Source organism: Urocitellus parryii, chromosome 6 (genome assembly GCF_045843805.1).
Source record: "Urocitellus parryii isolate mUroPar1 chromosome 6, mUroPar1.hap1, whole genome shotgun sequence".
NCBI classification, from domain to species: Eukaryota; Metazoa; Chordata; class Mammalia; order Rodentia; family Sciuridae; genus Urocitellus; species Urocitellus parryii.
In genome coordinates, this window is record NC_135536.1 from 179,530,492 (window position 1) to 179,553,891 (window position 23,400).

At 59.6% G+C, this 23,400-nt stretch overlaps 1 protein-coding gene across 1 annotated transcript in view; it reads right to left on the minus strand.

Annotated features, from left to right (window-relative positions):
* Positions 1-4,453: 4,453 nt before the first annotated feature.
* Positions 4,454-23,400, minus strand: part of Tgm2 (transglutaminase 2) — a 29,605-nt gene continuing 10,658 nt past the window's right edge. Inside the window, exons 4-13 of the mRNA XM_026383177.2 lie at positions 22,210-22,328; positions 20,098-20,226; positions 19,119-19,296; positions 16,065-16,200; positions 15,398-15,501; positions 13,886-14,128; positions 12,205-12,486; positions 7,919-8,079; positions 6,801-6,937; positions 4,454-6,212 (exon numbers count right to left, since the gene is read on the minus strand). Coding sequence (XP_026238962.2) covers positions 6,062-6,212; positions 6,801-6,937; positions 7,919-8,079; positions 12,205-12,486; positions 13,886-14,128; positions 15,398-15,501; positions 16,065-16,200; positions 19,119-19,296; positions 20,098-20,226; positions 22,210-22,328 — 1,640 coding nt within the window. The 3' untranslated portion in view covers positions 4,454-6,061. The remainder of the gene's footprint in view (positions 6,213-6,800; positions 6,938-7,918; positions 8,080-12,204; positions 12,487-13,885; positions 14,129-15,397; positions 15,502-16,064; positions 16,201-19,118; positions 19,297-20,097; positions 20,227-22,209; positions 22,329-23,400) is intronic.

Here is a 23,400-nt window from a genome sequence, read left to right on the forward strand (position 1 = left end):
AGGTGTAGTAAGTGCATTTCTGACTGATTTTTTTAAAATTTATTTTTAGTTGTAGATGGACACAATACCTTTATTTTGTTTTTATTTATTTTTTTATGTGGTGCTGAGGATCGAACCCAGTGCCTCACACATGCTAGGTGAGCACTCTACCACTGAGCCACCACCCCAGCCCCACAGACTTGATTTTTTTAACTTATGATGGGTTTTATTGGGTGGAACCTGTCAAAAGTACTATTTATATATGTCTGTATGACATAAAATATGATATACATATGTTCAAGTTTTCAGTCTGTCATTCTGGTGAAGCGGCTGTGTTATCATACTTCTAATTTTGAGGGACCAGATCAAAGGAGAACAATGAGTATGAAATTGTGCACAAAAGTAAATATTTACAAAGAATGTGGAAGAAGCCACGGCATGCTGGAGTGTCTTAAGCTTCAGATTCCTTTCTCCTGAAGTTCTTGTTGTGGTTTGTGGAGATGGGAACTCGACCCGAGGGTACTTTACGCCTGAATCACATCCGCAGCCCTTTTTATTTATTAATTTATTTTTTTGAGACAGGGTCTTGATAAGTCGCCCAAGCCGACCTGGAGTCTGCAATCCTCCTGCCTCAGCCTCCCAAGTTACTGGGATTGCAGACATGGGCTTTGGCTATTTTTTTTTTTTTTTTGGTACCTGGGATTGAACCCAGGGGCACTTCACCACTGAGCCACATCCCCAGCTCTATTTTGTATTTTATTTAGAGACAGGGGAGCTCACTGAGTTGCTTAGTACCTCACTGAATTGTTGAGGCTGGCTTTGAACTCACAATCCTCCTGCCTCACCTCCCCAGCCTCTAGGATTTCAGGCCTGCGCCACTGGGCCCAGCGCGCTTTGGCCATTTTTGAAGCTCACCTGTGAAACATGACTTGCAGGTGGCTGTCCCAGAGGTAACTGCACAGATCTCTGTGAATGATTAGGGGTTTGCTCCGCTGCTAGAGGGTGGGCAGGGAGCAGACACGATCAGGAAGCACTGGCCTGAAAAAGTAGAGCCATGAGCCCGAGTCACTGTCACCACCTCTGCCCCTCTGTCTCCTCCTTCATTTGACAGCAGGGACGACTAAGGGCCAGAGAAGGAAAGCGATTCACCCAAGGCTACTCAGCACATACGAGAGATAACCTAAGCCAGAGTCCAGTTTGCAATTGTGGCTCAGGCTTTTCTGGGGGATGGCGTGGGGCACGCAGAGAATCACTCCTTCCTGACTCTGGGTCTGGGGAACAAGCCCTCCCCTACTTTTAAGGCCTTCTGCAGAGTCATCCAGCCCCCAGCTGCTGCTCAGCTCTCAGCTTGCTGGGGACTCGGAGGGGCTGCTTTACCTCTCCATGTCTTAGCTTCCCCAGGGCCAACACCATCCTGACTTCTTTTTTCTTTTTTGTACAGGAATTGAACCCGGGGCTCGACCACTGAGCCACATCCCCGGCCCTGTTCATTTTATATTTTGAGACAGGGTCTCACTAAGTTGCTGAAGGTCTTGCAATGTTGCTGAGGCCGGCCTTGCACTTGCAATCCTCCTGCCTGAGCCTCCCGAGCTGCTGGGATCGCAGGCGCCCGGCTCACCATCCTGACTTCTGACGCTGTGGGTTAGCGCCAACTGTCCATGAACTTGGAATCTGCCTCTTTTGCTTAAGAAGCAAGGTTCGTGGTGTCCTGTGTCATCGCAGCACCTGTTTTCAAGGTGGGGTGTGCTGCCGTTTTTTCATTTCTGCTTTGAGGGGATATTTCTTTTCCCTCTGGAAACAGAGCACAGGGCTCCGGGGCTCCTGGGCCTGCGTCCCTCAGCCTTCTTTCTGTCTCTCTGGACTTGCCTTGAGGCTGAGGGGTGAGCTGGCGGGCGTCCCAGGTAAACAAGAGCAGCTGGGAGGAAAAGGCTCCAGAGGGTGGGAGGTTGGCTCCGCGATGGCTGCCAGGGCTGCGTGAGGCCTCTGCCCCGAGAACCCTGGTCCCTGCGAGGGGTGGAGGGGAGGGGAGGGTGTTGGAGCAATGGGGGCCCCTTGGGGCCAGGCCCTGGGGCGGGAGGGCCAGCTGCCTGGGTCAAGTCCAGCTCTGCAGTCTACCCGCTGTGTGACTTGGGGTGTATCGCCCAACCCCTCTGAACCTCTGTTTTCTTAACTGTAGGATGAGAGGGAGGCTCCAGGTCTCTGTGGTGTTAAAAAAGGGGTGCATTTTTGAACCATTTCAATTTTGAAAGGGGAGGAGTTTATTTTTCACATGCAAACAAGGTAGGCCTGGGGGCTGGGTCCAAAGAGACCCCTGCATCCGCCCAGCTTGGGCAGACCTGGCTGGGGCGGCTCTGCCCCTCTGTTTTAGTGGGGGGCAGTCAGGCCCAAAGCTGGAGTTGGCTCGGTGGCCCTTGCTGGGGTGTGCCCTGCCCCTGCCCTTGGACACTTGATAGCACAGAGAGACACAGAGACGACTGTTCCCGGCCCAGGGGGACAAGTGTTCAGTGGCAAGGGCTTTCTAAGGTGGGGGCGGGGGGATCTAGGGGCTGGAGCATTTAGCTGCAGTCCAGGAAGGCGCCATGGAGGCGGCCTCCTTCTTTGGAGGCTGAGCAGGGTTTTGGAGGCTGAGGTTTTCCAAGCTCCTCGGTAGAGAAGGTGATGGGGTGTCTTAGCAGAAGGAACAGGAGTGGGTCCTGCCGACTCCATCCCGCCCTTGCCTGGCCGGCTCTCTTGGAGAATAACATTTTCCAGAGCCCTTGCCAGTGGGTTTCTGGGGAGGATCCACCAGTGGGGAGAAGGCAGGGGGAGAGGATGGGACCCGCCCTGGTTCTGGGCACAGCTAGCTCGGGCATGCTGTGACGTGATTCCCGGCAGCTCTGCTGGGCCGGGCCACCGTGGCATGCCTCCTGCAGCACCGAGGAGGTGAGTGCCCGTGCGGAGGCCTCACAGCTCTTCCCGTTCTCTGGGTGCTCTGGGTCGCACGGTGTCACCTAGCAGCCCTTCTCCCCTCGCATGCCTTCGGAATCCGCTTCCCATGAACCCCTCCTCTGTCCAAATAGCCAAGTGGACTGTTTTCCAGCCGGGCACCAGTCGACTCGATGCTCCGTGTTCAGGGAGCAGGATTTGGCCCCCAGGAGAGTGAAGTTGGGTTTTTATTAAATTATGCTTTGACCGGGTGCCGTGGCGCACGCCTGGAATCCCAGCAGCTGGGGAGGCTGAGGCAGGAGGATCGTGAGTTCAAAGCCAGCCTCAGCATCAGCAAGGCACTAAGCAACTCAGTGAGGTGCTGTCCCCAAATAAAATACAAAATAGGGCTGGGGATGTGGCTCCGTGGTTGAGTGTCCTCGAGTTCAAACCCTGGTACAAAAAATAAAAAAATAAATTATGTTTGTGTGTATGTTATGTCCGTCCACACGAGGCCCTGAGGGTGAGGACTGACCCCCACCCTCTATTCCTCCAACAATGTTCATCATCTCATGGTGGCACTTAGGTGAATGACCAGGTCCCCACACTCAGGAATCACAGTGGAGACTTGCACCATCACTATGGTGACCCTGGCCACCTGCAGCACAAGAGACGAAGCTGGTTCCAATGGAGACACACAGGCTGGGCTGGCATTAAGATGGTATTGTGCAAATCAGAAAGTAAAATATCTCACTGACAACTTTTGTATGGATTACAAGTTGCAAAACAATATTGAGTTCAATAAAACATTATTTAAGCTAATTTTACCCGTTCTTTTTCTACCCTTCTAATTTTCTATTAGAAAATGTTTGTTTTTGTGTTTAAGAGACAGGGTTTATGTTGTCCAACCTGGTCCCAAATTCTTGGGCTCAAGGGATCCTCTGGCCTCAGCCTCCCAAGTGGCTGAGGCTACAGACCCGCATCACCACGCCCAGTTTTGGAAAGTTTGAAGTTATGTGCATGGTTTACTTTGGGGCTCATGTTGTTTCGATGGACAACACTGGTTTTGAAACACATCCATCTACCAGCTCACCACTTATGAGTGTCTATTTTGAAGGATCCTTGGTCCCTGCTTCGAGGACTTCAGGTTGGATGGGGTAGGGGATGGACCTGCCAACAAGGAACTAAAATGCACAGTGATGGATATTTGAGTTGGTCCATGTTGTAGGACCCTGGAGGCCTGAGAAGAAATCAAAGAAGGCTTCACAGAAGAGGTGATTTTGGTATTCAACATTGCAGGATGAGCAGGAGTTTGCCACAGGAACGAGGAGGAAGGACTCTCCGGGCTCAGACAACTACAATCACAAAAGCCGAGAGGTGAACAAGAGCACAGGGTGGTAGTGGAAAAGGCCCAGTGGTGGCAGGGCCTGGAACTGGAGCTGGATGTAGAGACACGGGGCTTGGGAGAGTCCCCTCTGCAGGGGGCAGTTGGTACTGGTGCTCACCTTGTGAGCATCACTTGCCCAACATCACCCCCAAAAGTTCATGAAACATGAGACCAGACTTTGTTTGAATGTGAAAAATAAACTCTTTTATTTCGGTGCTGGTGCCTCGTGGTGGGAAAGCACAGCCGCTGCCTGCTTAGGACCCAAAGCTCTTATAGAACCACCCAGAAGTGGAGCTATTCATGTAGGACATACTCGTCGGCTCCTTTGGTGATTCTTCCCTTTGTGAAGCAGAAAGTTCTAAGTACATCAGCGTGAGGTTCCCCAAGTCCTTGTCTGGGATTTTGGGAGCCCTAGAGGCTGTGACCTCATCCCCAGCAGAGACCCTTCCAGCCCGCAGGGGGCCTCGTCATGGAGAAGCCGCCGGGTAAACCCCGAGGTGGCAGACTCACGGGCTCCTCAGGCTTCCTCGGGGGCCAGGGCTGTGTCCAGGGTGCTGGCCCTGCCAAGGGGGGCTAAGGCACTGACTCGGTTGGCTAGTGACCAGCATGGGCAGTGAAGGCTCCTGGGAGTCCAGGCGGCCAAGTCCACGGGAAGGGCAGGGGCAGCCAGGATTCTTCCCCTAGAACTGGCACCTGAAGGGAGGTGCCCCGGAAGGGGAAGGGGCTCAGGGCAGGATGGTCACAGAGACGTCCTGGGCCTGGGGCCTAAGCTTTGTGGAGCAGAGGTGGCCATCTGCAAGGCGGGACCCTAAGAGGCACAGAAGCACAGGGCTAAGGGCCCTCGGAGATGAGCTGGTCAGCTCCTGGTCGTGAGGAAACTGAGGCCCAGAGAGGGGAGGGCGGAGTCTGGCCAGACCTGAGCTTGAGACAAGTTCCGATCCCGGCTCCCCAACCCCCGAGCCCTCCCCGCTCCTCGCCCCCCTGGGCCCTGCCATCAGTTCCCACGTGGCCCCGCTGGCATTCTTGGGTCAGGGCTGGTGGCACCGCGGAGCCCTGGGCTCCGAGTCACAGGCCAGACTCTGGTCCAGGCCCCGCCTCTCCAGCCTCACACTTGACCGCCAGCGGCTGGGACTGAGGTCTCTCTTGGACCCTCAGTCTCCTCATCCAGAAGGCAGTTCCCGCTCTGCAGCTGCCCGTGGTGACTAAGTCGGCGGTGGCCTCGTGGGCATCAGGGAGCACAGGAGGCACCGCACACAGCATGTGCCTCCCAGTGGGGACGTGGGTGGGGACGCTGTTGGCCAGGACACTTCGGGGATGTGGGCCCGGCCTGTCTGCACCCCACCTGGCTCCACCTCTCCCAGGAGCCCCAGGTGCTGGGAGCAGCTGGGGGATGGGTGCAGGACACATTCCAGGGGGCTGCGCTCCTGGGTCTAGCCAAACGGGCACAGCCACCCTTTATTGTCTGCGCAGAGAAGCTTGGGAGTGGATCAAGTTGGTGGTCAGTGACTTTCCCCAAGGCACCTGGGTAGGGAGGTGCGAGCCCCCCTCACTCCAGCTCCAGCCGGCCAGGGTCGGGATTCCCACTGTGTTGGCACAGAACATTCCTCACGGCTGAGGGGGAATGGGTGGTGGGGAGCCAGGCTCAGAGGGACAAGGTGGCCAGAGGTACCCTCCGCTGCTGAGCCCCACAGGCAGCCCGCCCCGCCCTAAGGGGCAAAGCTTGCTCATTAGCTTGGGATAGAGACTAGTCAGGTGAGGGCTCTCGTGGCTGAGGGGGCAGGGCTGGGCGCCCTAGGGGCCACCAATGATGACGTTCCTGTAGCCCTTCACGGCCTTCAGCCTGTCGCACTGGAAGTTCACCACCAGCTTGTGAAGGCCTGTGTCGATGGGCAGCAGGTTCACCCTGGCCTTGGCGACCTCCCCCGGCTCCACGGGGTCTGGGCTGCAGAGAGAGAAGCCAGGGTGAGGAGAGGGTCTCTAGGGTCAGGTCAGAGTGACATGTGACTACTGAGCATGTGCCAGGACTCGGCCCAGAGCCTCCGCAAGTGTAGGGCTAAGGCCAGCAATCCCGGAGGCCCCACTCCCGCTCTCGGGGGCGGGGGGGGGGGCTGGGCCTCCTCGGGGTGGTGCATGTGCTCAGAAGCCCATGACACACTCTGGGGGTCACTGTAGGCAGACTCAGGTGGCCACCCGAGTGACAAAGCATTGAGCTGTACCTACATGATCCGGGGGTAAAAAAATAAATAAAAACCCAGCAGTGCACGCTCATGTGACACACCCACGCTTGCACGTGGGTCCACACGCGTGTAGACACGCCGAGTGGGCCCCTGGGTCCCTGAAGGTGGGGGCTAAGTGGATGTCACTGTCCAGGTGTGCACGCACTCTGCATGGGCTGCTCGCGATGTGGAGATGACCGTGGGAAAGCCCGGCTGCAGGGTGTGGTGGGGGGGGGCGAGTGTGGCACCAGGACAGCCACTGCCCTCTGCACCTCCCTCCCCCTGGCCCTCAAGCTGCAGCGACCGGCACTTACACCTCCACAGACAGCTGCTCCTTCGTCAGGCCAGCCCCCTCCACGGTGAAGATGCAGTCCAACAGGGGCACGGTGAGCGGGTTCCTCAGGGACACCTCGGCCACCAGCTTGCGGTTCTGCTTGGGCTCTCCCAGGATCTGGAAGGTGGATGGGCAGGAGTCATGGCAGGTGGGGTCCAGGCTAGGCTGCCCCTGTCTTTGCTATACTTTGGTCCACTGGTGGCTGAACGGAGCCACGCCCAATTCCGCCTCTCACCCTCCACTTCTGTGTCTGTTTCCTCGTCTGAAAAATACCACAGGGACACCTACCTGGGGCTCTTCCCTGGAGCTGCAGCGAGGGCCCACGTGACTCTAGGGGCGCATGCACAGAGCCTCTCCCTTGTTCTAGGGTCTGGAGTGGACAGTTCACCGGCTTTGGAGCCAGGTGAATCTTTGCCCCTTCGTCACTGTGTGACCCTGGGGAAGTTTCAACCCTCTCTGAGCCTTGTTTCTTCATGGAAGAGAAATGCCTGCCTGAGGGCTCTCGTGAGCATTAATGAGCTAAGATGTGCAAGGTTTGGCACATGATGGTGCTGCCCGTCCCTCTGCTGTTTCTCAGCTTGTACATTTGGGGGCCCAGGGGTCCTGGCTCCTCCAGGTGAAATGCTACGATGATGGTGGGGGTGATCGACACAGCTTGTACGCGGAGCCCTTCCCACGCTGTGTGTGGTTCCGGGTCCTTCCTGTGGCTGTGCTTTGAACTACGGCACCCTGCGTGCTGGCAGCGTTAACCTCCCCTTGCAGATGAGTGAACCGGCACAGAGGGCTGCAGAATCTCAGGGCCACCCAGGCATACACCCTCGTGCTCAGACTCTGGGTCGGTGCCCTGCGGCGACCTCCAAGGGCCTGGAGGCCCAGCCTTAGGAATTTTGCAATTTGAGGATTCATGATTCTAAGATCCCTGAATCCCATGACCCTGCAACCCTGGGGTTCTGAGATTCATTCCTGGAGACCACCAGCCCAAATCCTCTCATGGTTACGATGCTTTTCTTGGGTGAGGCTGGGACTCCAGGACCCTGAGGCTCCAAGGCCTGAGGTTGCAGAGATGCAGGTGTGTGTGTGGGCGGGGGCTGCCCTCACCCGGATCTTGATCTCTGGGTTCTCCAGGTAGAGGTCCCTCTGGGCCAGCACGTAGCTGTTGGCCGCCGGCTCGATGAGGAGGCCCTGCACCTTGATGAGGTTGGACTCGGTCAGGAAGTCCCGGTACTGCTCGTACAGGATGGGGAGGGGGATGCTGTTCTCTGCAGGAGGGGACAGGAGGGGCACGTGAGGGCTGGCTCATCTCTCTGACCACCGAGAGGGGAAGGAATGTGCCTGAGGTCACACACACTGGGAGGCGGGCCCTGGGCTCCCCGCCTGCAGCTGGCTCCCAGGTTCCCGGGGAGGAGCAGGGGCGGGTGCTCCGGCTCCACCTCTGACCCTTCAGCTGGTGACCTGGGAGAGTCTCCTCACCTCCCAGGACCTCAGTGTCAGCACCTGGCCCTCAGGGTGCTCGTGGGGGTGGGGAGCACAGGCACCGGTGCTGCATGGGGGTGGGAGGCGGCCACTTTCACAACGTCCTCCCACTTCTCCTTCCCTAGGAGACAGGCTCCGGCAGGTGAGCAACCGCCACAGGCCCCGCAGCTGGGAGGTGCCACACGGGCATCCAAACCCACCATCCAGGTCGAGAGCCCCCAGCACAACCTGCACCCCCCAAGGTGCCACCATGGACATGGTGCCATTCCCCAGAGGCCAGTGGGTCGGACCCATTTGACAGTTGAGGATTGCCTTTCCCAGGAAAGGCCCGGCCCGGGAGAGCCAGCTCCCAACCTCGTTCAGCTGTGTGAGCCCGGGAAGATGAACTCCCCTCTCTGTTCCCAGGGACATCCAGGACCTGCTACACAGAGCTCTGACCAACATCACCTCCAGCAAAACCATACAGTGACAAGGGGATGGGAAGGGAGCTGGCAGGGCCCACCAAAGTGTCACAAAGCCGGATCTAGGCCGTCTCGTCTGACAAGGACCCTGAGGCCCGGCGTGGGCCCTGCTTGCCCCTCACTCAGAGACCCTGGGCAAGTCCCTGGTGCTGCTGGGGCCTCTGCTGTTGACGGGGGGCACTGTGGAGCCCCCTGCCCAGCCAGCTGGTCCAACAGAGCCCTGGGTCCCCTCCGTCCCCCCCGGCACACCCACACACACAAACGTGCTCTCAGTTTTTTTCTAACTTTTTTTTTTCCTTCAGGGAAATTTTTTATCATTACTTGCAGCAAACTATCTCATTCACCAGAAGCAGAAAGTCACTGGTAAAAATTAAAACAAGCAAACAAACGCCAGCTGGGGCTAACCTGCCCGGGCTGCTCGCCCTCGAAGGAGGGAGAGGCTGAGGGCTGCCAAGGGCCAGCCAGCACCTCGAAGCTTCTCCCTGAGCCCTGGGGGCGGAGGGGGCTGGAGGTCCACACCCCGCCCCTGCAGCTGGGGGGCTGTGGGCCGGGCGCCTCTGGCCAGTGCCACCCGCCACCGGCCGCCCCTGCACATCCGTCCGGTGGACGTGCTCCAAGCTCTCATCAGATGACGCGACCTGGGAGCCACCCAGACTTCTGTGCCAACCAGGACAAAAGGGGGGGATGGCTGTTCCCAGACCTGGAGCAGCTCCTCAGGAAAGAAGAAAGCCCCGCCCTCCAGGAGCCTGGGGGGGGCTCGGCTTCTCCAGGAGGCTGAGGCAGGACAGGGCTGGACCGCGGAGAGCGGCCGGTCACAGCCCTGGCCTCGGCCTTGGCCTTGGGCCACAGGCTGCGGGGTGGGGGGGGGAATGCTCATTCCTCGGATGACATGCCCTGTTCTGGACGGTGACCTGGGGATGGTCACCGAGGCCACACTGGCTACTTTCTGGGTGACCCACCTGGAAGGGTGAGGGAGAAGGGTGGGGACAGGAAGGGGAGGGGAGAGAAGCAGTAGACGAGGAGCAGGGCTGGGGGCAGCTGGATTTGGCTCTGTACCCTGGGCCTGGCTTCCTGTCCATTAGCACATGGAAATCCCCAGATCTTATCCTCAAAGAGCGACAAACACCTCCCCAGAGTGGGGGGCTCAGGGGGCCAAACAGTCCCTCTCCGGTTGACCTTGACCTCAGGGGCCCCAGGAGGGCCCCTTGGATGGACCCCTGCCCTTCCCTTCCCTCCCCTCCCCTCCCGACAGGCAGGCTGTGTCCCTCCTGAGCCCCCAGCAGGAGCGCTGTCCCCCCAGCACAGCCCAGGATGATGAGAACCTTAGGACAACACCGCGCTGCGCTCTGACGCTGTCTGGGAGGCAGAGGGCCCAGGGTGACCTGCCGGCCACTCCATGCCCCACATTCCAGGAGAGACACTTCCTCCCCTCAGAACCTCTGAGCAGATCTGGCCCTGAGGGCGTGCCCCTAAGAAGAAGCGGCTGAGCCAGCCCTTGCACCAAAGGGGACCCTGCGGCCCGGAGGGGAGGAGAGAAAGACCCAGGGCCGCGGCAGGAACAGAACCCGGGGTCCCGAGCGCCCCTCGCACCTGTAGGAAAGGAGCCTGCCCCTGATTCCTGAGGGCAGAGGCAGAGGTGACAGCGTCCCACACCACTGAGTGGCACAAGGGCAAAGGTCCGGGGGCTTCCCAGGCTCCCTGGCTCCTTCCCACTGTTGCCGCGGGAGGCGTGAGGAGGAGGGAGGGCCCACGTGTGCCGACACCAGGGCGAACTTTCCAGATGTTTCCCGAGCTCACCTCTTGTCCCCCAGCCTCGCGGCTGCCCGTCAGGGAGGCTGCCCGTCGGGGAGGCCTGCCCTTGCTCGCCCCATTTAGCAAGCGGGATGGTCTGGGGCTCCGCGAGCACCCGCCCTCACCTGCCCTCACCTGCCCTCACGCCTTCCTACAGCCCAGGGAGGGGGCTCTGCCGCAGAGGTCTGGGTCCCTGCAGAGGGCCCTGACAGGGGTCTCGCTGAGCCTGTGGGCCCAGGAGAGAAGACCACGAGGGGACTTCAGCACCAGACCTGGGCGCGACTCGCAGGCCGGCTCTCTTGGGCACTGGCAGGCTGAACCCCGCACCCAGCCCTGGGGGTCCAGGGTGGGCAAGGGGAGGGGAGGTGGGCGTCGCAGACAAAGGGGGGTAGCGGATGGAGGCTGTAAAGGCAGAGGGCATCCTGCCCGGGCTCTCACCCTCTGGTCATCCTGTTGAATGTCATGCAGGCTCCCAGGTAGAGTGCCCGCTGTGGACACTGCTGACAGTGGGCTGGATGGGGACCCTGGGCTGGATGGGGACAACTGCTGACAGTGGGCTGACAGTGGGCTGGATGGGGACCCTGGGTGGAGCGGAGGCCTTTGCCCATCGATAGGGACAATGGTCCACATGGTCACGCTGCCCCTTAGGGCATGGCCAGGGCCTCACACCACAGCTCCCCGGGCTTTCCCAGCTCCAAGACCCCTCTGTCCCCTTCTGCCTGCTGGGCTGTCCCCAGAAGAAGATGGGACAGGCCGTGGGAGGAGGGTGGAAGACGGAACTCCAGCTGCCTCACACTGACCTCTGGGCCCAGGCACAGGGACACTGCAGGAGTCCCGGGACCCGAGGGGACCACTGTGCAGAAGTCTGGCCCCATGCATGAGCCACCAACGTGGGCTCTGCCGGGGGCCAACATGGGGCTGCCTAACACTGCCCTCCAGGCGGGGCTCTGCCAGGCAGGCGGGGCTCTGGGGGCACAGCCAGGAGACTCCACATGGGCTGTCCAGTGCCCTTGGGCTGCCGTGTCACACAGGGCAGCTTCTGGTCACAGGCTCTACCTAACTTCTAAGAATTAAAACCCTCAGCAGCTGCTGCATTTCCAGGGCCCAGTGGCCACATGGAGCTGGCGGCCAACCGTCCTGGGCAGCACAGATGTGGAATCTGCACCCTTGCCGAGAGTTCCATGGGCAGTGCCCACCCACGAGGGCCTCCTTTCTCTGAGGCCAACAACACCCGGGGCAATGGAGACCTTCAGCCGGGCAATGGGAGGCTCCTGCAGCTGGAGGCAGAGGCAAGGCAGTGGCCAGGAGAGGGGAGCAGAGGGTCTGAGAGCTGGCCGGGGTCACAGGGAAATGACAGGAAACAAACACAGAACAGCGCAGTTGCTGAGAAGATGGGTTCCAACCTTCCTCTCTGTGTGACCTTGGGAAAGTTACTTAACCTCCCTGTGCCTCCGTTTCCCCATCCGGAAAATGAGGGGGGCAGTGCTCAAGTCGGCCTCAGCTCTGTTCTGAGAGCCGGACGGGTGGCTGTCTGGGAGGTGCTCAGGACAGGGCCCACCCAGGCAGGAGTTTGTGTCTGCGAGGTCAGTTATGCAGGCTGAGCCACGGGGCCCTGCAGGGCACACTGGCAGCCGGTGGCCACCAGACACAGGTCCTCACCTGAGAAGGGCTCCAGGGTCAGGTCGGGCAGGCTCTTGGAGCCACACTCGGGCCCCAGCACCCCGTTGTAGCTGACGGTGCGGGCGCAGAGCAGGAGACGGCACTCGCGGCTCTCGGGGGTGTTGTTGGTGATGTAGGCAAAGACGTCAAAGTCAGTGCCCATGTTCATGCTCTGGTTCACGCGGATCCGCATGGCCACCTCCGCCTCCTTAGCCGCCTCCTTCTCAGCCAGTTTGTTCAGGTGGTTGGCCTTCGTGAAGGCGTCCCTCTCCTCGGGGGACCCTGTAGGGATGGGAGGGGAGCCCCAATCACAGCTGGAGTCTCTTTGCAGGAGGAGAAAACGGTCCTATTTTCCACCAGTGAACTCCTGTACATCCCTTAAAACCCAGCCCCCATGCCCCCTCCTTCAGGAAGTTTCTCTGACCACTCACTCCCTCTTCAGGTTGTTTATGTGCTTATCCCCTTGAGGTGACTGAGGGACAAACCTGTGTTTCATTTATCTGTATGTCACACGGAGGTCCTATAACGGGGCGTGGTGCATCCCACACACAAACAGAATACCAATCTTCTGGCCTCCGATTGTCTGCATAAGGACCACTTCCCCTGAAGCCCTTCCCTCCTCCTCTCTCCCTGTCCAGCTCACCAGGGAATCAACTGCTCCTTTCTTTATGCTCCGCCCACCTCTCCTCCCCGGCTGTGGGCTGCGGCTGTGGGCTGCGTATCTCTCTCCATCAAGCCATGGACTCTGGAGTTTTCGAAGGCGGAGGGACCAACGTCCTTTTCAGCTCTTACCGTTTCCAGCTAAAGCGCGGCCACCTGATAGCCAACCTCAGGCAGCCCAGGAAAGTCGGCGGGGACTTTAATTTCTAAGTCACCTCCGTGAGCCCCGCAGAGATGGCACACACACAGTCAATAGTGAGAAAGTCTCCATCGCGTTGAGGTGGCAAGTGGAGGCGCCCAGAGCCATGTTAACAAGTCCTCTGCTCCCTAAGGACTTAACACGAGCAGCAGGAGGATCCCTCGTCCTGTGCTGGATGGGACCCATCTTACCTTTGGGCTCCTTAACCCATCTCTACTTAACCCGCCCCCCTTCATGCTCACCTTCCGTCAAACACTGAAAAAAAAAAAAAAACAACAACTGCCAAGTGCCTGGATGTGCTCCTTTGTGGCTTCTCTGGACTTTCAAGCCCCTCTAATACAAGGACACTAAAGCAAAAAGGCATGGAATTGTCCCTCTACAGTTGTAGGTCCTTCCCCCCCGATGTGATGGTGTTGTTGCTAAGCAACATGGTAAACAACATCATCCATTTCTAGGTCTCTACAGCAGCCACCCCTTCAGGTCCATCAGAGGTCAAACCAGGGGCCGGGAGAGAAGCTTGAGGGTAGAGCACTCGCCTGGCACATGCAAGGCCCCAAAATAAAAAAATAAAAATGAGAGTTGAACCCATCAAAAAAAAAAGGCTTAAAAAACAGAGGAGATCCTTTTGTGGAATATAGAATCACTGAATTGTTTTCCTATATGAACAATCCTTCCTACCATCCTCGTTTCTAAGAGATGGAACGCAGCCTGCGGCTCGCTGACCTAGGTGCCCACTGAAGCGCACACACAAGGCAGCCGGGCTGGTAAACCAGGCGCTTATCTGCAAGGCTGTGATAGAGGCCCCCCCAGTGCTGCGCCTACCCTCGGGGTACTTGTAAGTGTGGGTGATGTCCTCCCGGTCGTCGCGGCCCACGCCCTTGGTGCTGATCTTCAGCCCCACCACCAAGGAATTGTTGACGGACTTGTGCAAGGAGCCATCCTCCTGCCGGATCCAGTCCACGACGTCGGCATTGACCTCAGCGAAGACGAAAGGGGCGTCATACTTGGTGTTCAGGTCACCCTCCTTGATGGCACGAACGGGGACCGGGCCACAGCAGTATGTCCCTGTTTGGGGGTAGGAGGCAGAGAGAGGGAGGGTTCAGAAAAAGGACACTGGAGCCCAACACTCAGGGTCCCATCCCAGTTCAGCTCTTATTAGCTGCGTGGCGGGGCCACTTACCCTGTGAGTGACAGACGGAAGGCCCCGGGCACACACTAACTGCTGCGCAGATATTTGATAAATAAAATAGACACAGATCCCAAGGCTACCCTGGAGCAGAGCCGTGGGAAGACATCAGAGGGAGGGCAGCTGTCCCATCTGCCTCTGAGGCTCAGAGCTGAGCTCAGTGTCCCCCAGCCTGCCCGGCAGCGGCTGCTATTCGGACAGTGCCCATATTTGTGTCAGAGTGGTTTATGACCCCTGCACCCTGGCCACAACTTAAATGTCGGGGACTAGGAGCTGGGCTGACATGTTTTGACACGTGATGAAACCGAGTAACGCTAAATGAAAATCCAGATCACAGGTGGAGAAATGCGGCTGGTACGCTGAGCAGTGGACGTGGCTGGAGTCCCTAAGCCGGGTCCGTGAAGGTCCTGGCCACACAGTGCAGGGGTCCGTGAGCTTGGATATGGAGAAAAGGTCATCTTCAACCCAGGCCCTTTGGCGCCACACCCTCCCACTGCCAGCAGGCAACACAACTCGGTAGCCTCTCCAGAGCACGTGTGACTCGTCACCCCCGAGAACCGCAGGTGTTTCCAAATCACCTCGAGTTGTCCCAGGTCACAGGAGAGGGCATGCGTGCTCATCCCGATGGCCGTATTACAGGACAGACTGCCCCCCCACTGGTCTTGTTGTATTAGAAAAGCGTCTGGCATCCCACGGCAGCTTTGTTTTCTTAGTCCTTGAAATAACTTAGGTTTTCTTTGTAACCAGACGCATTATACAATATCAAGGGGCCCACAATGCTTTGCCAAATCTTGCGTTGGTGCACTCTCCAAATCATGCACGTGCACATGCGTGCGTACACACACACACACTCTCACACACACACACACACACGCACAGACAAGGATCTGATTTGAAATGGCTGAAGCCACGTGGGAGGACGATGGTGCTTCTTTGGGGGCAGTGTGAAGGTGCCATTTGGCTTTTGACCTTCCTTCTTGCGCTCTGCATTGTTTTTCAGATTATAAAAAAGTCTATCGTGAAAAGGTAAGGAGGCCCGGCCGTGTGGCCCAGCCGGTGGTCTTTGGTGGTCTTCGGGTTGGAACCCCAGCTCCCCCGTCCCCCACCCGAGCCCGGCTTCCCACCAAGTGACGGCCACGCCCACCCACCTTCGCTCTTCTCCTGGGGCGTGGGGTCCAGGGCCTGCCACCCCTCGTAGCCGGCCTCCAGGTCCGGCCTGGTCATCCACGACTCCACCCAGCAGTGGAAGTTCCTGGCGGGGAGGGACGCAGGGAACCACTCAGCATGGCCCCCCATGGATGGCCCCAGGCCTGGTCCCAAGCTGAACCCAGCAAGTCCCAGCAGCCCCTGGGCTCCTCCCGGGGGTCTCAGCTGGGGCCTCGCCCTGGGCCCCCAGCGCCCCTCCCTGCCCTTCCTCTCCTCACTTCCTGCCCCCTTCCCTGCTTTTCCTGCCCAAAGGCTCCACCCACCCGGGTTCAGGCCTCTTCACCACCCTCCTGGACACCCCTGCCCCAGGCACCCCATCTCTCCCTTCCTGCCTCCGTCCCCTGGTCCCCAGTGGTCTCGCAGCCGCCTCACACCCTGAGGCGCGGGGACAACCCACTGCCCTTGGAGACAAGCCGAGGCCCTCCCCTGACCTCCCCGACTCCCACATCCTCCTCCCGACACCCCTCCCAGTGCCGTGGTCACCCCCACACAGGCCTCTGCACAGGCCCAGCCTCCCCAGCCCAGAACTGCTCCTCTCCCAGGCCCAATTCAGATGTCCCCGGCGCCCGTCCACAGTGCCCCTCCAGGCCTGGCCTCCCGGACCCTCACCAGATCATCTCGCTCCTGTCGCTCTCCAGCTCCCCGAGCTCGTTGCGGAAGTACTCGATGACCAGGTTGCTGTTCTGGTCGTGCGCCGAGTTGTAGTTGGTCACCACACGGGTGGGGACGCCGAGGCAGCGCAGCACTGGGGACACAGGGGCCACTCAGCAGGCCAGCCGGGCCCGGGACACTGGCCCATCTCCACCCCAGGGTGCGGGCACCATGGTCCAGGTGGGGAGGGGACAGTCCAGCCCTCTGCCTGGATGATGATGCTCGGCTCACTGGCCGCCCACGTCCCCTGTGACCTCTCAGCACTCCAACTGCAAATACGACATTGACCCTCCTCTGACAATGGCTCCCAGGGCCCTGGAGGTCAAGGCCAGGCTTCTGCCTCTGACCCTTGGCTCTGCAAGACTGGCTCCCCCTGTCGCTTTGGTCCAGCCACCCTGACCTCCAGCCCTTCCTGCTCCCGCTGCCTCAGGGCACTGGCACACTCCGTGCCCCCTGGGAGGCCACCCTGCCAAGCCTGGGTGCCCCGTCCAGATCTGCACTCACAGCACGATGGGGTCCACCCTCATTTCCCCAGACCGTAACTGTAAGTGACCCTGTAAAACAGCGTCACGGTGCAGGCCAAGGTCCTCGGGCTCAGGGAGGCCCTGCGTGCAGGCCAGAGCCCTGCGTACTGGGGCGAGGGCAACGTGGCGATGGCAGGTGGAAAGGAGCAGGGCGGTAACTGGCACCCACAGGCCCAGCACAGGGGAGGGAGGAAGGCCCCGGGCAGGTCCTGCCCAAAGGGGGCGCTGGGCGCTCCAGGGGTGAAGGCTTGGGTGCCTTTGTGCCCCCATTTCCCGAGCTACTTGAGTAAAAGTGACCCAGGGAAGGACAGAGAAAGTACCGTCCTAAACGGGGAAGCGAAACAGAAACCAGCAGGCCTCTCCTGGGGACCTGTGTGGGACTTTGAGTTTTGATTGAAGTTGGGCAGGGGGGCGGGGGGAGGGGGATGTGACCTTTGTCCCTGTGCCCATCCGCCAGGCCGAGGGCTTCCCGGATGGCCCTGGATTCCGGCCCTGAGACCCGTGGGTGCACCGAGAGGAAAGCGCAGCTGTGACGCTGGACCTCTCGCCTGGTTCCTGCGCCCCTGCGCTCTGGACAGGGGCCAGGCCTGCTGCTGCCCTCGGTCACGGCTGCTGTCCCAACCCTGAACCTTGCCCCACATGCAGTGGATCTGAGTACAGCGGCTGGGGAGGCCTGTCTCTGCTGCCAAGAGCTGGCACCACTCCTGACGCTGGGATCATGTCCCAAGAGGCCGCCGGGCCACATTGTAAGGCGCTGCCCCAGAACTAGGCACACCTGGCCAGAGCCTGACTATGCCAACATCAGCTGTGTGACCTTGGGAAAGTCACTTCCGCTCTCTGAGCCTGTTTCCTCCTGGGTAAGAAGAGCTAAGAATAGCAGCTCGTCTGGATGTCATGGTGATTCAGAGAAAGTGTGGGCAGCCTGGTCTGCCCAGTGCCCGGGGCAGGACCGAGGAGGCACTTGGGAACAGCAACGTGTCACATGCCTCTCAAGGCACATGCAGGTCTGGTCAGTGTCGTCTGGCTAGTGGGCATGGAGAAGAGGCCCGGGAGCCACCTGAGGAGGCAGGACCCCAGAGTCCCTGGAAACCCAGGCCCAGGTCCCACCTGAACTGTGCTAAGTGACATCTGCCCAGGCCCAAGAGCTCCCAACGCCTGAGGCCCCTCGCCCCGGCTCCCTTCTCCAGGGAGAAACCGAGACTCAGAGACACCTGTTCTCTTGCCTGAGTTCACCCAGCGCCGCAGGCCAGCTCGAAGCCCGTGGTTTGGACCGAGCCTTCCTTGGCCTTGCAGAGAGGACAGTGGGCGGGGAGGTGACCTGCCGCCAGCAGTTTGGGTGACTATGGCATGTGCAGGAGAGCCTGGGGACACAGGCCACTGCTGCGGGGTTTCCTGGGAGAATCCACGGGCTGCTCTGCCAAGATGGGCTCTAGTCCCCCAGAAGGCAGGGTCTGGGCCAGGGAGTTTCCACAAGAAAAGGGAAGTCAGAGGTCATGAGGGAGGAGGCAGGGAGGTTGGGGAGGCTGGGAGGCAGGGAGGACAGGATTGATGGCCTGGGGAGAACCCGGGCCAGGCCACCCCTCCCAGCCTGGGGTGTGGAGGACGTCCTGGTGACCCTCATCTGGCTGGAGCTCTGGTCTTGGAGACAGAACATCTGGGAGCTGCGGATCAGCCTGTTGGATTCTGTCGATATGTGCCTGAGACCCTTCAAGCGCCTCACACAGGCTGACTTTGCACAGGCTGACTCGTTTAACCCCCCAGGTGTCCCAGGATGAAGGTACTAGTATTATGCCCACGTTATGTACCATGGAACTGAGGCTCAGAGGAGTTAGTGATTTCCCCAAGGGCACACAGCTCCTGTGAAGTAGGCTGCGGACACAGCCCTTGACCCCAGAGGCTGAGTCCTTAGCTGTATGTGATGCTATCGAGCCTCTTCTCTGAAGCACCGTTACCAACCTTGGGACACCATCAACATTTCCTGGGCCTAAATCTTCAAAATCTTTTAAAGCCCATTTTACTTTTCTGGTTTCAAGTTGCTTGACTTTCCCCTCCGGATCTTAGAACCTTCTTTCTCTTTCTCAACCGACACCTTACTGTTATCTTCGAGGTACTGATAGCTAATGTACACTGACAGCTACCCTGGGCCCGGTTCTGTGCTGAGCAGCTGTACGTCACACCCACCCCAAGGCGGGCGGCGTTGTCCCCATTCTACGTAGGAGGAAACTGAGGTCAGCGGGAAGTCTTTGCCCCAGGCCTTGAGCTCAGGTGTGCCCGGCTCCAGAACTCAGCCCTGAGCCCACGCTGCTCCCCAATAACGTCCCTTGAGCCTAAAAACCACCTAGAGGTATTTTTGGGGAGAGGACCAGGGAAGAGTGGCCACAGGCCGCAGGTCACTCTGCCTCGCCGCAGGGCTGGACGGGTCTCCTGGGTGCCGCCCGTGCTCCCTCCCGGGCTGGCGGAGGCTGAGGCGGGCCTCCTGAGCGCTCACCTGTGCAGGCCACGGCGGCGAAGACCCAGCACTGGCCGTACTTGACGTTCTGACAGCCGTGCTCCTTCCAGCGCCGCAGGATGTCCACGCTGCCGATCCAGAACATGGGGCTGACGCCGTCCCCGTAGTTGTTGTCCCAGCGTCCCAAAAGCACGCCCTGGTCATCGTTGCAGTTCACCTGCAACCAGGGGGACATCGTGGGGGACAGAGCCTGTGGCCTGAGGGAGGCGGCGGGGGCTGGAGCCCAAGTCGGGAGACAGGAGGCGGGAGGAGGAGGCCCGTGGGGGTCGGGCCCTGAGGGCGGCCTGGAGAATGGCTTCCTTCCGGGAGCCAGGTGTGCCCAACATGCAGGTCATCTGAGCTTCACACAAGCTCCTCTGGACCCCACCAAGATTTTGTCATCCCCCCGTCAAGTCCCATTCCCTGCAGAATAAAGTCCAGCCTCCTGCCCACGGCCCAGCAGGCCACAGGGCCTGACCCCTGCCCACCTCGGCAGCACCCAGCTCCCGTCTGCTGGCTGGGCTGCAGCCTCACTGGTCTCCTTCTCTCCTCAGGGCCTTTGCACAGCCCCTCCTCCTCCTAGCTCTGACAGCAGCTTGGGGGAGCCACCTCCGAGGCTAGGTCCTGTGGTCAGACCACACCCCAGGCCCCTTCAAGGGGGCATAGTCACATATGCCTGTGCGCTCGGTCATGTGACTTTTGGTGACCATCTGGCTCCTCTCGCCTGGCCACCGGAACGTAAGCTCTCTGAAGCCGGGGACTGGACGTGTTTTATACCCAGCTGCTGTATCCCCAGAGCCCAGGACACAGGTGGCCCTTCATCAATATCTGCTCAGTGAATGAGTTGCTTTGGGGGAGCTGGTGGTATAGCCCTCATTTGTCTAAATCTTGTCTTTCTTGGGGAGATGTCCCATGTCCTGAGCCCCCCAGCACACAGCCTGGCCTGGGACATCACGGGGGTTAGGGACCTGCCACTCACCATGCGGCTCACCACGCGGCCCACATACACGGGGCTGCTGCGGCCCGCGCAGTCCTGGTTGGCGTCCTGCAGGAACTTGGGGTTGGTATCCAAGAGCATCAGGCAGACATCCAGGATCCCGTCCTCAAACTGTGTCAGGGGAAACGAGAGGAGAAGGAGGAGCCCAGAAACCGCCTCCTCCACACACTGCTGATTGGAACCGAAGTAGATTACGATGTTTCAGCTGCACCAAGAGTTCGGAGAGACTTCTCCCCGGAATCCGCAAGGCCTTTCATGATCTGCACTCTCCTGCTGTCTGACCTCATGTCTTGTCACTCCCACCCATGCTCACTCCACCCCACACTCACTGCCTCAGGGCCTTTGCACTTGCTTTTTCATTTGCCTGAAATGCTCTCCCTGCTACTCTATGCATGGCTCACACTTTCTCCTCCTTGCAAGTCAACTGTTATATTGATCAGAAGCAGGACCCCCTCCTTGTCATCTTTCATGGACCACCCATCTGACACCTCAGGGTCTCTCCTGCCGGCCCCCAGCTCCTGTACTGTGTTCCTGTGCTGGATCAGGCTTTGTCACAGGTCGCCCTCCATGCTGCAGAACGACTCTGTTGTGGTTTGGACGAGGTGTCCCCCAGAAGCACCTGTGTTAATTCAGGAGTGTTCAGAGGTCAAGTGATTGGACTGTGGATGCTGGAACCTAATCAGCCCACCCCAGTTTGAATGACGGGGTGACCACTGTAGGCAGGTGGGGGTGGCTGGGGGAGGATCAATGGGGATCCCCCTCGCCCATCTCCCTGACCCCACCAGGAGCTGAGTGCTTTCCTCCACTGGCCCTTCCCCATGATGAGCGGCCTCACCCCGGCCCAGAGCCGGGACTCTGCCATCTACGGACTGAACCTCACCAACTGTGAGCCCCCATAACCCCCTCTCTGAGCCTCCTTTGCCTCCACCTCTCACATGGCAAACTCCGGCTTGTTCTGGAGAGCCCAGCTCAGGAGTCCCCTACTCAAGGAGACCCCCTGATCCCCCCGGGCATTGCCCCCTCCCCCCGGGTCTTTTCTTCCTGAAGCTCTGCAGGGACCGCTTCTCAGCCCAGCGCCTGCGACTCCACCCAGAGCAGGACACCAGGAAATTAAAAGGGAGGAACGGACGGCTTTGTGCTGTCTCTTAAAGCCCTGGGAAACGGGAGCCGGCCGACCCATTTCTGACACGGTTCCTGGCCGTGGAGACACCGCTGCTCCCTCCACCCCCGCAGGCCGCGAGCTCGTGGGCAGGTGTGATGGCGAAGGTGAGGAAATGGCGGTCGGACTGAGCCGGGGTCACGCAGGACTTCCCATGGCCCCAGGGCAGGAGTGGACACCGGCCCTGACCCAGAGGCTGCTGGGAGAAGCATCGGGGTGACCCCCGCCCTGGGAGACCAACACCCCACAGGCAGGTCGCGGGGTGGGGGGCGCCCTGCTCCTGGCTTCATGAGCTTCCCCTTCAGAGTCTCAGAGTGTCATGGGCTGTCGGGGACACGGAGCCAGCCCAGGCTGGGCACAGGGAAGAGCCACGTAGCTGAGCCCAGCCTGCCCTGCCGGACCTGCCCTGGCTGACCCACCTCTCCAGCTGGTTGATACAGTGGTCAGCCAGAGACCCCACTGTGGCGCTGGACAGCAGCATGGCACCTGGATTGGCAGTGCCCCCCTGCAGCCTGCTGAGCCAGAATGGAGGATGGGCTCCCACTGTGTGCTTCACGCGTCCCCCCAGGTGCTCTAATGTCCACTCAAGTTGGAGACCCACTGACCCTGAGAACAGTTCAGGGGCTTGTTCCACACAGGCCCAGCCCACGGAGCGCACCTCCAAGGGCAGCCTCTCATCTCTCCTGGGCCCCCCTCCCTGGGAATTCCCACCAGCTCCACGGCTCCTAGAGGCTCTCTGACTTCTTTCCCCAGGGCTATTCCTTGGCTGTGTGGCCTCAGGCCAGCTCTGGCCCTCTCTGAGCCTCTAGCCAAGGACCCTTTCATCCTTCAGAGGCCGGGGTGGGCCTCTCTGCAACCCGCTCACACCTTTGCGTCTCTGGCTGCCCCAGAGGCAAGAGGTCTGAGTGGTCATGAGGGGCGGGATGAAGCCCTACCTGCCCAAAGTTCCAAGGCACGCTCTTGATGAACTTGGCCGAGCCCTGGTAGATGAGGCCCTGCTGGGTGAGCACATACTCCTGCCGCTCCTCCTCCGAGTCCAGGTAAACAGCGTCGGCTGTGGGCAGGAAGAGGGGGACCTCAGCCCTGGGTCTGGCGAGGTCCAGGGTCCCTGCAAGCCTGGCAGCCAGGCCAAGCCAGCATCTCAGAGGTCCTTCTAACTTTTAAATAGAAAACCAGCCATCAGTCAACAGCCCCGTGCCCATGAGATAAAGCGATATCAGTAAGTAACAATAAAGCCTGCCATTCACCCAAGGCCACGCGCCAGGGCCCGCGATAGATCCACGACGTGGATTAATTCATTTACTCTCCTGAAGAGCCCTAGGAAGAAGGGACCCTCAGAAGTCCCTTTTCAAAGATGGCAAAACTGAGGCTCAAGGATGTTTCGTAGCTGGAAAGAGTGACGCTTAAAACCAGACACCAAGGAGCACTGACCAGGAGCCAGGAAGTCCTGATCCCGACCATCTCTTGCCACGTGGCCCGGGCAGGTCACTTTGTCTTCTCTGCCCCCCGCTGTCAGCCTGAGAGGAAAGTGTGGCTGCAGGTCTGAAAGGGGCTGGAGCCCTGAGCCAGCGCGAGGAAGGAGCAGGTCCCAGGCACAGCGAGTGTGGGGCAGCGGGAGGCCAAGGAGGGTCATCATGGCCCCGGGCAGTGGGACCCTGTCCAGCTCGGGGGCTGAGAAGGGCTCCCTGCAGGAGGGGGCATCTGAGTTCCGCCTCGGGAAGTGACCAGGGTTCTGTGCTTGGAGCCTGGGGGGCGGCAATCTAAGCAGAGACCAGACAGAGCCAGGCTGCGGCCACGGGGAAACGCGGGCCCTGGGTCGCTGTGGCCAGTGAGGGGAGGAAGGGGGCCAGGAAGCTCAGGCCCATGGCAGGAGCCCAGGTCTGCCGGCTTGAGACCACCACGTCCCAGATGGAGAAGCTGGGGCTGGGAAGGGCACACCCAGAGCCACACAATGACTTCGGTGGGCCCTGGGCACTTGGTGGGCCCTGGGCTTCCATCCTGCACATATTAAAAACATAATAATAATAATGTCAGGGCCGGGGCTGGGGCTCAGGGGCAGAGTGTGAGGCGCTGGGCCTGATCCTCAGCACCGCGTAAATAATAAATAAATAAAGGCCCAATGACAA